The following is a 14,620-nucleotide window of genomic DNA, read 5'->3' on the forward strand; positions in this document are numbered from 1 at the left end:
ATGGTTCTACTTTATCGCTACGTAAGTAAACTGTATATATAATCACTGTTGGTGATAACTTAGAGGAAGATGTCTATCTTAGACCAGGTTTACCATGTGGCGGCAAACAAGTACTATTGGTCTATTTCATACATAACATGAATACTATTAATGTGCAAGACTGTCTTGATGTGAGAGCCACCGTGTCTTGGCTATTGTGATTTACCTCATCAATCCTTTTGTACAATCATGTATTATGCTGAATACATTCCTGAATGTAACTAATGCAATATTATCTCTGGGCCGCGCTGCAAATAAATGAGTTTGGACCATAGCTCCTGTTGTCTGGCTATATACGGTTATTTCTCATCTGACTAAGTCAGATGAGGACCATGGTTCTATGTCGCTCTCCTTTTCTCCATCCAGTTAGCAACCTCATTGTGCTGCAATTAACCTTAGATATTAATTTACGAATATACGACAAGCACCTACGGGAGGCTGCAATTCGAAACTGGCCACGTAAATGCCCAAAACCCCCACCACCTCCTAATAGACAGTGTCCTCCCCACCGCATGTATATTCCCTCCCCGCCGTATGTATATTTCTCTCCCACCCACCCACCCCCTCCTAATGTACAGTCCCCTCCCCATCATATGTATATACTCTGTCAGGATCTAGGGGTAACAGTACTGTATATTTGAATACCGTTTATGTCACAAATGTATCAGTACTAAATACCTATATGTCCCTATGCCATAAATGTCATGTATGTTGTGTATGTCATAAATGTCTATATGAATTGAAAATGGGGGACCCTGATGGAAACAAGACAAACGTCTTTCTCAGGTCTGCATCCCCTTAACAATTGTATGTATTGAGCCGTACTGTATTGTACCCATTCTGCAATCTGTTAAATAAAGTTTTCATTCATTCATTCATTCACACTTTACAGTTTACACCGAGAGACACGTGCTGAAATTCCCTCCCTCCTACCTCCTTCCCCCCGCCTTTCTTTGTCCCCGACGACAGCCATCAATCATCAAACCAAAAAGAGGTGTGTCCAACTACTATGTATAAAATGATGTGACGGTTTACGAATCGGGGCCACTTGCAATTGTGCTCTCCCTGCGTGGAGGCACATGCCTGGGGTCCAGATTTGATAAATTTGTCCTGTGCCTTGAGATTTTAGTAAACTTCTGGCAGAATAAGCCATCTGACTCCTGTCTCAAATCGGCTCAACCGCCGACTTTCAATAAACGAACCCATTGGTAATTTTCCTTACACTTGTTTACATCAGGGTCCCCCATTTTCAATTCATCAGGGTTAACGAGCTGACTCTAAAATAGCACCAACTGCTGATCAGAAAAATGATAACTTTAGCGTTTCTATCGTTAACGGGATCGATAGCGTTGTCTGGCTGAAGGGGTGGTGAGGCTGTTGCTAAGGAAGTAACGTTAAATCTAATGAACCAGCAGCGGCTTTGGTTTAAAAACGTTCTGTGTTCTTCGGAAGGCCACGCGAACACCAGTCACAGAACTCTAACGTTAGCTCCCAGTCCCCACAACATCAACCCGCTGTTCAGTCTCTGCAGCCCCGATACAGACAGGGGCCCATGGTGCTCAGGAGAGCTTGTTACCCCACTGCGTGAAGACGGTGCCCTTACGAGAGCCTCTGCGGCTCAGAGAAGGAGCCGCCACGAAGTCGCATCCAGTCACACGCGTGGTTTGAGAGATTATAGAGGACGCAACAAGACGCAGGGAGAAAGACTGGTGTGTTGAGAAAAAGCAAGGAAAAAAGGACCAACACATGGACAAGGATAGAGGGCCAACGAGAGACAGGGACAAACTGGTCCCCTGGTCCACTTCTTTTTGTCCAGCGTTGTGCCACATGGAGCTCTGGCCCTGGTTAACGTGTTCAGGGCACTTCGTCGCCAAGCAGCCCCGGATCAGAGGCTTCACCTTGGGGTGGAATCAAACACAGACCTGGAGGAGCCATTGGTTCAGGAGGAAGAGGAAGACAAACAAGATACCGTGATTTGTTTGGAGGAAATGGAGAATTACATGTTCAAAAATAAACTTTTCATTCATTCATTCAAATAGAGAGTCAGAATAAAAATGGATGGAAAATCCATTCATTCAGTCAGTTCATATAGTTTCATCTCTTTAAAAAATATATAAATGTTGTTTGTATTATACAGTAATGATATATAATTATATTATTGGATCTAACCGGTGTCTGTAGGAACTGAAAAGGTTCACAAAGGAAATATTGGTAAAGATTTATTACCAGTGTGTCAAGGCTTTTTCTCGTCTCTTAGGATTGTTTGTACAGAACAAGTTTTAAAATCACTTTAGATTATGGAAGACAAAACAAACATAACTGGAATAAAGTAAATAAAACATCTCAGTGTTTTATTCACATTATGAAATCAGATATGCATAAAACTGTTGCATTAAAAACAATAGAGCATGACAGGGAGTGTATTATAGTAAATTACATCACCACGCACTCTGTGATATAATATTAATATGACACACTCCTCTAGTGTCCCATTAGTTAATTAACCTGCACAACACTGCCCTCTAGTGATGAAACACCCACACTATCCTCCAATCCTGCCAATGAAAGTACGACAGATGCTGTTTTTCAAATAGTCTAATGTAAGCAGCAGTAAAACAAGTTTACATAAAACGTTTAGTCGCTGTGGGGAATTTGCATTTGTGTCAACAGTGCTATATGGTAACGGTACAGTAAGAAAATCAGAATGCCGAAAAGAAAGAAATTATCAATAATAAAATAAAGAAATAGGAGTCATTATAGGCTACTTTCTACAAGAGGCTATGAGCCACACCTAAACAGATGAAATAATCTACTGCAGTGTAACTAAGGTCCACGGACCAGGGCCAGATATTTCTGAGCGTGGTCCCTGCCTGGTCAGCGGAACAGTAATATGATCAGGCTCAATATCACGTTTTTATTTTGAACCAAAATAGTGACCGTCACTAAAACTGTACACATTTTTATTTGTTGTGAAAGTGAAATTAGTATCAGTTCAGTGTGTGTGTGTGTGTGTGTGTGGCTCGTGCTTCTCTGAGTAAGTCTCTCAGTTGGCATGTGGGCTACAGAAATGTATTTATGTAGGAGAAATTCTCTCCTGCAGAATAAGGGGCCCATTCACAAAAATGTTCAGGGCCCAACCATTTTTGTTTAGGCCTGGTTACTGGTTGTAGAATAGTATTGACAGCCCATGTATTTGCAGTTTTAAAGTAAATCCAAATCAATTGGAGTGTGAATGTGATATATCACCAGACAGACCACTACTGTCTCTGAACACAACACTGGTAATAAAGTTTGAAAACATTGTTCATAAAAAAAAACGTAGACTGTTGAAGACTGCAGATGAAAGTGGCCCAAAATGTCTTTGCTCATATGTGACTCATAGATCAGATTTTTTCAGTGTGAACAGCACAAATCACATGGAATCTTTTTAATTCTGATTTGAGCCACTATCTCATTCTCCAACGGACTTTCGGCAAAAAGGGCTTTCTCTTAGGGCCATTTGAATGTGAATTGTATTTATTGGGAGATATAAATGTTGATTGGCTTTCAGATAAAGACTAATCTACTTACAAGCGCTTAAAACTCACAGCAAGGCATGAGAGAACACAGGAGACACGACGAGTAGGGTAACACTGAGGACTTGGAGGAAATGACACCACAAGGAAGTGAGCACAGACACCTAAATACCCATACTAATTAATAATGAACAACACCTGGCCAACACACAGAATCACAATCCAACCTAGACACCAAAGCAATGACAAACTAAACACAACAAGACACTAAGGCAGGGGTGGGCAATTATTTTTCCCGGGGGGCCGAATGAGCAACTGAAAATATGTTGGAGGGCCGGGCCAAAATTCCAAACTCAATTATGCATAATATACATTTTATTTCTATATAAAAAGCAGCAAATGGCATTGTTTTGACGTGTATGTTATTATTTGGCAATTAAAAGGTGAGGTTAGCTTTCAAAAATAGAATTTATTCAAATAGAATTTATTTCCAAAATGATAAACAAAATGTGAAACATTAATAACAAAGGGCATGTATGAAAAAGTGCTATACAAATAAAGTTATTATTTTGAGTTTCATATACTATTGAAACAAGGATTTTCTTAGCTTTCTAAAGACATCACATCATCTTATAGCCAAAATAAACAAGACATGTCACTGAACTGTGTAAAGAAAAGTGTCCCAGTTTTATAGCCTTTTTTACTTTACATGCCTATATTAAACATTTAATGTTTTCAGAACTGTGCAAAAAAAAGAAAAAAAATATCAAGTGTCCCATTTCACTTGATTTTTTAGTGTTCTTCAGTTTTTTTTTTTTTTTTATTCAGTGTGAGAAATCCAGTCTCTGTTGAGCTTTAACAAGTCCATCAAAGTCAGGTTGCATGTCTGAGGTGGAGATGCGAAGCACAGCTGCCAGATGTTCATCAGTGATAGAGGATCTGTACCTGGACTTGGTAAACGTCATGACTGAGAATGTCTGTTCACATATGTAGGTGGATCCAAAGAGAACCAACATCTTCTGAGCATGTCTCCTCATGTTTGTAAAGTTCTCCTCCTTGAGCGCAGAGTAGAACTCTAGCAGTGATGCTGACTTAAAGTGCTCTTTCAGTAGTGAATCAGACTGCAGGTCAATGAGTTCAAGCTGAACATCAGTGGGTGCACTATCAACACTGCAGGTAAAGGGAGAGGAAACCAGCTGCATTTTATCCTCAACCTTATTATCATGTAATCTTTCCCGCGGGCCGTACAATGCCCAGGTCTGCACTAAGGCAATGACACACAACAACTCAACAGGGGGGTGACATCACACATAGACAGGGGTGGCCCAGGACAACAGAACATTACAAATTAAATCCACAATGTGTAACTAACATATGATAGCAGCCCGTACCATAGGGCTTAGGTCCCTAGAGGGAGGCAGAGAGCCAATGTCAGGCAGAGGGCACTGTCCAATGTTACCATTCTGCCCAGTCCAGCCAGGACCGGGCCTAGGAATGTGACAGTACCTCCCCCTCAACGGGGGGCTTCCAGACCCCCGAGAACAACGTCCGTACCCAGGCGAGGGAGGAAGCCGGAACCCCAGAGAGCACCCAGGGAGAGGACCCGAAGACCAGGGACCGGGAGGCCGAGCGAAAACCCCAGGAGGGGCATAGCAGCCAGGGGAGTTGAAAACGGGCGCAGATGCCCGGAGAGGGGGGGTGAGGACGGGCGCCGAGACCCGGGGAGGGGGGCTGGACCTGGGAACAGAGGCCCGACAAGGGGGGTGGGGACGGGAACAGAGACCCGGCGAGGGGGGGTGGGGACGGGAACAGAGACCCGGCGAGGGGGGCAGGACCTGGGAACAGAGGCCCGACGAGGGGGGGTGGGGACGGGAACAGAGACCCGGCGAGGGGGGGTGGGGACGGGCGCCAAGACCCGGGGAGGGGGGCTGGACCTGGGAACAGAGGCCCGACAAGGGTGGGTGGGAACAGGTGTAGAAGCCCGGGAAGGGGAGCTGGACCCCGGAGCCGGATCCCGGACGGGAGACCCTCCAGCCGCCGGACTAGGGACCGGTTCAGGAGAGCCGGAACGGAGGTGCGGCGGCGACGACCCCTGGAGCAGGATCCCACGCAGCCCACGGCGAAGGCCACGGCGAAGACCACGGCGAGGACCAGGACGCCGATCACGGCGCAGAGCTGGACCAGACGGGGAGCCAGGATCAGTCGAGGAGCCGGGAGCCGGAACAGCAGCCGGACCAGGTGTAGAGGCCGGGCAGGGCGCGGAGACCGGACCGGTCTCGGCTGCCAGGCGTGGTGTAGGATCCGGGGATGAGGAATCTGGACTCACTGTGGGGGAAAGGTTAGTTGGTTGACCCTGGCTAGCTACAGACCCTAATCTAGCAGTGGGAACTGTGCTAGTTGTGGAGGCCTGATTAGCTGCAGAGCCTAAGCTAGCAGTGGGAACTGTGCTAGCTGGGGAGGCCTGATTAGCTGCAGAGCCTAAGCTAGCAGTGGGGACTGTGCTAACTGGGAAGGCCTGGCTAACTGCCGGAACAATGCTAGCTGTAGGAGCTAGGCTAGCTTTCGGGGTAATGCTAGCTGGGGAAACCCGGCCAGCCTCAGGAGCCAGGCTTACAGTGAGGGTAATGCTAGTCGGCTGGGCCTGGCTAACTGTAGAGGCTAAGCTAGCTGTCGGGGAAAGCCTAGCAGCTCCTGACGTGATACCCTTCTTAGGCTTACTAGCCCTCTGAGGCTTGCTAGCTGTACCTGCTACACTAACCATAGGAACGGTAATGGCAGTAAGAGCCTTAGTGGAAGGCACTGAGGCGCTAGCAGCGGGGGCTAAATTAGCAGTTGAGGTCACGCTATCCTTAGGAGTCCTGCTAGCTGTGCTAGCTACACAGACTATGCTAACCTCGCTAGCTACTGGGGCTAAGCTAGCGGAGGTGACTGTGTTCGTCGATGGGACTACACCAGCTGTGGAGACACGGCCAGCCGTAGATGCCAAGCTAGCAGACGGGGCTGCCCTAGCTGTGGAGGGTGGAGCAGGACGAAACCTCTCCATGAGGTCTGTGACCTGGTTGGTCAAGCCGTCCAACTACGGCTCCAGCTCCGGACGCTCAACCACGACGGACTGGATTAGCTTGAGTAGAAAAACCCATTTCTGAGGGGTGTACTTTGGCATGATCCCCATCCCGTATCATGCCACTGATGATGGTCATCATCCCTGTCACTCGGTCCGCTGGGTTCTTTAATGGTGGTGTCATTCTGTTACGATAGGTGGGGTAGTGTACCCATTCTGCAATCTGTTAATTAAAGTTTTCAATCAATCAATCAATCAATCAATCAATCAATCAATCAATCAATCAATCAATTAGGCATTTCACACGCTTTTACTTTGAAAGCAAAAAACCCTAAACCGGAAGTGCAACTGCGCCACCAGTTTAACTTGACGGAGATTGTTTGGCTCCCCGTCTTCTACTTCCCGCTACAAGGGGTGCCAGCACACAGCAGTGCTCCACTAAAGAGTAAAGGTCGGCTGAGGGGAACTGAATAACTGCATGTCCCAGAGGTCTTGGCACCAGTTGAACTTGGGAGAAGTGGGACAACAAGGAGGACTCTTGTTGAACATGGCAGCAGCAGCACCAGCAGCGCTGAGCAGCAAGGCGTGCGCGCTAATGGAGCGCTCGATCCACGAGCGGGTCCCCCCGCTGCTCACCGACCTGTACCAGTTCACCATGGCGTACGCGTACTGGCGCGCCGGCAGACACCAGGAGCCCGCGGTGTTCGAGCTCTTCTTCAGGGACAACCCGTTCGGGGGCGGCTTCTCTCTCTTCTCCGGGCTGCACGACTGCCTCCTGTTCCTGCGCGGCTTTCGGTTCACAGATGAAGGTGAGATGTTGTTTAAACTTTACATGGGTTACTTTTGTCTCTTTATAGCCCCCCCCAGTGCAAGGATAAATAAAGTTTATTTTTTTAAATGTATTTAATTATGCCGTGTGTTCTTCAGTGAATGTTATTTATTTGACAGCCCCCCCCCCCACCGCGCGCGCGCGCACACACGCACACACACACACACTGACACACACACACACACACCCACCCACACACACACACACACACACATTATATTGATTTATATGCTCCTCTCATTGCGCAATAGGTTACCTTCAACTTGCAACCCTTGTTGGGATTCTGTGTGTGACGGCGTGCGTCCAGTGTATCAGTTGCCCCACTGAACATTCTTGCTACTGAACTTTAACCGACTCCACACTGTACCAGTGATCTCATGTACGTGTGTTTCTATGTGCGTGTGTGTGCGTGTGTTTCTATGTAGGGGGCGGAGCAAACGGTTATATGATTTTAGAGGACAGGTCCATCAAAGGCTCAATCTGTGTGATCCAAACATGAAGAAACAAAACAAAACAAAAAAATGGAATTGTAGGCTATGCTGTATTTTGGGGTTATATACTGGAGTAAAATAAATATATTTTGATTAGTATATAATAAGTATATATTAATAAATATTATATTTTATATCTACAAATCAAACTTATATTTTTTTAAGACATGTCAAAACCGGCAGCTTTCTGCAGCAGAATAGGGGTGTAACTGTACGCAAAAACCACGGTTCGGTACGTACCTCGGTTTTGAAGTCAAGGTTCGGTACGGGCTTTCGGTACAGTGGTTCCACTCAGGGGTGATGTAGTGTGCACTGTAACTAATTGTACTTGTAGGGCTGTCAACAAATATTCTATATTGAAATTAATAATCGACTTGTAATTTTTTTTAAATAATTATATTAGATAGCGGAAGAAAAAAAACTGTGGGTGGTTGTTAGTGGTTAACATACCATTGTATTCGTTCGGTACACAGTCGTTCGGTACGGTACGGTACACACTGAAACGGTTCGGTGCGGATACGTGTAACTTTACACCCCTAGTGGAGAACGTACAGTAGTAGTACAAGAACCTAGGTGTAGTCATTGACGACCACCAGCTGGACCTTTCTGCTGGGTCTACGCAGAAGGAAGATCCCCCTGGCCAGCGCAGACCAGAATAACTTCCCCCAAGGGCTTCGGGGTCTGGTCTCACTGGCCAGATCTAAATGACCTTTGCAACCAGACTGGAGTTCGGCTGAAATCAACACACAGACTGAAGTCCCTGTCTCTGATGAACTTATCACAGACCCCTGTGTATATATTAACAAATAGTATATTTTCTATCTACAAATCAAACGTATATTTTTCAAGACATGTCAAAACCGGTTTCTGTGCTTTCTGTGGAGAACGTACAGTAGTAGTACAAGAACATAGGTGTAGTCCTTGAAGACCACCAGCTGGGCTTTTCTGCTCACATCACCTTCTTCCTGAGCAAAGGTGAGCAGGATCCGCCCCTTCCTGACAAAATAAACCACCCAACTCCTCCGCTAGTCAACAATAATGTACTGTCTATCTGTATGTCGTGTATGTCATATATGTTATGATGAATTGAAAATGGGGGACCCTGATGTAAACAAGACGAAAGTCTTTCTCTAGTCTGCATCACCTTAACAATGTATGTATTGAGCTGTACTGTACTGTACCCATTCTGCAATCTCTTAATAAAGTTTTCAATCAATCAATCAATCAATCTGCCTCGACTATTGCAATGCATTGCTAGCTGATTTACCGGCTTGTGCCACCAAGGCACTTCAACTTACACAGAATGATCTCCAGTCCACCAAAGTAGACTTCTTAGAGAGCGGCACTGGCTTCCCATTGCTGCAAGAATGCGGTTCAAGGTCCATGACCTGGCATTCTGTGCAATGTGGGGAACGGCTCCCTCCTACCTCCGGTCAAGGGTCTCTAACTAGTAACTACACACCCTCAACACCCCTCAGGCCACTGTGGTGGAAATGAGTCGAAGTAGAATAACTTACTCAGTCAGAAGATACCTGGTTAATACAGTTATACATTTATTTAACTCAGTCAAAGTATCAATACAAAAAGAGTCAGAGAATGGCTGGATGACTCTCAACGAGGTGACTAGCTAGCTAGGACACCCGGAATGAGAGAGCCCCCACCAGATCTTCAACATCTTCATACCTACAAAACTGAAAACGGTGGGGGCCATGGGTATAGGGGTGTCATGACATTTTGTGGGAAAGGTGGGGGAGGGTTTGTTGGGGTTAAGAATGAGGGATGAGGGTAGGAAGGGAAGATGGGTGAGGGAGATCAAAGAGAGGTGCGGGATCTCCCACACCGCCTCAGACCCACTCCTATCCGAGCTCCGGAGGCGGTCATCAAAGCGAAGCAGGCTATTCTCGGTCCTCGCTCCACGATGGTGGAACAAACTTCCCACCAGTCAGGATAGCTGAAACCTGGCTAATTTTCAATCAATATCTAAATTAAATAGTAGTAATAGTAGTCTTTTACTATTATGTACTATGCTACTATGTCTATACTACTATACTACGGTATGCTACTATGTTTATACTACTATCTACTATGTACTATGCTACTATGTCTATACTACTATGTACTATGCTACTGTACCTATACTACTACCTACTATGCTAATATGTCTATACTACTATCTACTATGTACTATGCAACTATGTCTATACTACTATGTACTATGCTACTATGTTTATACTACTATGTACCATGCTACTATGTCTATACTAATATGTACTATGCTACTATGTCTATACTACTATGTACTATGCTACTATGACTATACTACTATGTACTATGCTACTATGACTATACTACTATGTACTATGCTACTATGTCTATACTACTATGTACTATGCTACTATGTCTATACTACTATGTACTATGCTACTATGACTATACTACTATGTACTATGCTACTATGTCTATACTACTATGTACTATGCTACTATGACTATACTACTATGTACTATGCTACTATGACATCTATACTACTATGTACTATGCTACTATGTCTATACTACTATGTACTATGCTACTATGACTATACTACTATGTACTATGCTACTATGACATCTATACTACTATGTACTATGCTACTATGTCTATACTACTATGTACTATGCTACTATGACTATACTACTATGTACTATGCTACTATGTCTATACTACTATGTACTATGCTACTATGACTATACTACTATGTACTATGCTACTATGACATCTATATTACTATGTACTATGCTACTATGACATCTATACTACTATGTACTCTGCTACTGTACCTATACTACTACCTAATATGCTAATATATCTATACTACTATCTACTATGCACTGTAAAACAAATATTTTATCTATTCTATTCTACTATTTTATTGCACTGCACTATTGCACTATTTTACTCTGTCTATTTTATCTTACTCTTTTTATTATTGTCTATTTGAAACTGAATCAAACCATAAACAAGGTGGTCTGTTGGGATGTTAGATCCTAATGTGAAAAACTGTGATTTTATATGTCTGCACTTTATGTGCTCATTTTATGTCTTTTATATATTATAATACATTATATAATAATATTATAATTAATTTGTATATTATATTGAACTATATTTGCAGTATATACTATTATATTATGGTACTATATTATATTGTATATATCATGTACTATATATCTTATACTATTATATTATGGTACTATATTATATTGTATATATCATGTACTATATATCTCATATCACATTATACTGTATATGTGCTGTATACACTATTATGTACTATATACTATTATATATACTATTATATATTGCAGGTATACTATACTGTAATGTGTACTGTAATGTGTACTATATGTATGTAAATGGAAAAAAACGAAGCGCAAGTCTTCAGGGGTAGGGCCTGACAAGCCTAGTGCTTCTTCCTAGCCCTTTTCTGACAATTGGACAATGCTGCAATAGTAGCTGGTAAAACTTTGGCGATTTATGGAATGACCGTCGTTGTGTGTCCAAAGCCAGAAAAAAAAAATAACTGAACTGAACTATGTTTATACTACTATGCTACTATGTCTATACTACTGTGTACTATGCTACTGTACCTATACTACTATACTATGCTAATATGTCTATACTACTATATACTATGCTACTGTACCTATACTATACTATGCTAATATGTCTATACTACTATACTATGTACTATGCTACTATGTCTATATTACTATGTACTATGTACTATGCTGCTGTATATATACGAATGAAATAAAACAAACTGCGTAGCATCCGGACTATTACAGAGCATCTATGGATGAAATGGGGGCGGCGGGGAACGCCGATTAGTATTATTGATTAGCAATATAGTGTGCATTCAGATAGCCACTACTATGTACTATGTCTATACTTATATGTACTATGCTACTGTATCTATACTAATACCTACTATGCTAATATGTCCATACTACTATCTACTACTTACTATGCTATGTATATACTAATATGTACTATGTACTATGCTGCTATACCTGTCCTATACTACTACTTACTATGCTAATTTATGTCTATACTACTATGCACTCAGAGTGTAGCACTCGAGCTCTGCACTGCTAGACGAGTAATACCACTGACCCTTAGTCGTCAGAGATGTACCCCTCCCTCCTGCTGACTTGTTCTACACTAAACGTAAATGTCTACAAGTTCTGCACGATTAACATGTATAGTCAAAGCCACGCTTCCACGAGGAGTTCGCCATAAAGAAAACACGTTTATGAGCGGACGGGATCTTTAATCTAGCTCTGAATATATATGAGCAAATCTTTTCCAAGGGTACAAATCAGTCTGATGTTATCAAACAACATTTTGGAGCTGCTCTATTGACAATGATGAACCTACTGTGAGGATGCTGTAACAGTAATCAGACTAATCTTTTAGGACAGGGGTTCTCAAACTTTTTTATACCGCGACCCCATTTTATTTAGGATTTCTTTTGGCGACCCCACACGTAATGTATCGCATAATTTCAACGTGGAATTAAGGAATATCAAAATAAAAGCACATGTTGAACTTGATCATGCATATTTATTAGAACATTTTATTACAGCACTATGTTATCAATACACATGTATAAAACTAGGCATATTTAACCAAAGTATGTTGCCAGAACATTAAAAAAAAAAACTTTGGGTCATTACCCGTAGTTGGAGAACCGCTGTTCTATAGGAACACGGTTCCATTTTATTTTTTAGATTTCTAGATGATATAAATACCATTCATGTATCAAAACAAAACTGGTTTTAATGCTTGGCATAGTGGTTGTGTTGCAGCTTGGAGTTGTGGATTCAACCCTTGGCTCCGTTTAGGCACATCTGCCAAAACTTAAGTGACTTTATTTTTTCTGTTTTTCTTTCTTTTTGCACATCGGATCTTTCTAAATGGAGAACATCTAGATTTGGATCATTGCACTGGCCTATGCCAGAAATAACTTTGGCTTAAACATTTAGACTAAACTGTTCTACAATTCTGCAGTTCTACTCTTCTACAGAGAAACAAATGCAGTTTACAACTCTGTTTACCCTTCCAGGTCTAATGAGATTAGTTGTATTAGATTGAGCTTTGGCATTACTATTATTAGACACAGTTAATTTATCACATACTAACATACTTACATATACTGTGTAGACAAAGCATCATTCACAGGCCAACTACACACACACACACACACACACACACACACACACACACACCTCTCTAGGGAGGTTGGTTGCTGTGACTAATGTCACGTGTCACGTGTGTGTATGTCTGTGTGTGTGTTGTGTGTGTTTGTGTGGTTTAGATGTGGAATACCTGCGCTCGATCCTCCCCTCCGTCACCGACCCGGCCTTCTTTGTGTTCCTGCGGGGCCTGGACTGCTCCGGTGTCACCCTGCGCTCCGTACCGGAGGGTACCGTGGTATTTGCCAGGGTGAGCTGCGAGGGTCACACTTCTTTATTTCTTTTGAATTATTTTCAATTTCTTTTTCTCATTTTCATATTTTTAGAGTTCATTATATTGTTTACTCTTTTTTTTATTCTTTATTTCGAACATGTAATAAAATACAAACAATATAAAATCAAAACAAATAAAAAAGAAATTAAATGGAAAAAATATATAAATAAACAAAAGCAAAACATAACTAAATTTACATCCATCGAAAAGGAGTAGGAAGAAGTATACACTTATTTAATCCTACCCCTTTTCCACTACTCAAATGAGTATTGTTTACTCTGTTTACTTCTCTCATATTTTCATATTCAGATCAAATTTGATTGCCTATATTTATGTCTTTCCACTATTACACTGCCCATACCTATACCTCCCCTCCCCCCTCCCCCATGCTGCTATGACGATGCCAGTTAAAGTCCATAATTCCAATCTAGCATCATTGTGATATGGTGGCAATTTTCCATCAGTGGCCTTAAAGATGAACAGATACCAACACCTAGTTTGCCTTTTCTGAACCCGACTTCACACACTGTATATGTAACTAATGTGATGGCTGAAACCTTGCTTGGTGCAGTCGGACTTTGTATTGAGTGAGTTGAAAGAAAGGACGATTATTCACCAAGGAATGCAGGACTTTATGCTAGACAGGGACGTTTTGTAGAAGCTCGCCATCTATTGGCAGCAACACTGTGGTCCATCAGATAGTTGGGGGGTGAACCTTCCTACATGACTCTGTGGAGGTAGCCGGGCCCCTGGCTGTTGTTCAGCTGTTGGAAACCAGCTTACTGTGCCTGGTCAACTACGCCAGGTAAGCGCACACACACACACACACACACACACACACACACACACACACACACACACACACACACACACACACACACACACACACACACACACACACACACACACACACACACACACACACACACACACACACACACACACACACACACACACACACACACACACACACACACACACACACACACACACACACACACACACACACACACACACACACACACACACACACACACACACACACACACACACACACACACACACACACACACACACACACACACACACACACACACACACACACACACACACACACACACACACACACACACACACACACACACACACACACACACACACACACACACACACA

The 14,620-nt window shown here is 42.9% G+C and overlaps 1 protein-coding gene across 1 annotated transcript in view; it reads left to right on the top strand.

Annotated features, from left to right (window-relative positions):
* Positions 1 to 7,040: 7,040 nt before the first annotated feature.
* The window catches only part of naprt (nicotinate phosphoribosyltransferase), a 44,842-nt gene continuing 37,262 nt past the window's right edge, over positions 7,041 to 14,620 (top strand). Inside the window, exons 1-3 of the mRNA XM_084308735.1 lie at positions 7,041 to 7,424; positions 13,295 to 13,435; positions 14,188 to 14,251. Coding sequence (XP_084164861.1) covers positions 7,094 to 7,424; positions 13,295 to 13,435; positions 14,188 to 14,251 — 536 coding nt within the window. The 5' untranslated portion in view covers positions 7,041 to 7,093. The remainder of the gene's footprint in view (positions 7,425 to 13,294; positions 13,436 to 14,187; positions 14,252 to 14,620) is intronic.

The sequence above is a fragment of the Notolepis coatsorum genome (assembly GCF_963971535.1).
Source record: "Notolepis coatsorum genome assembly, chromosome: 2".
NCBI classification, from domain to species: Eukaryota; Metazoa; Chordata; class Actinopteri; order Aulopiformes; family Paralepididae; genus Notolepis; species Notolepis coatsorum.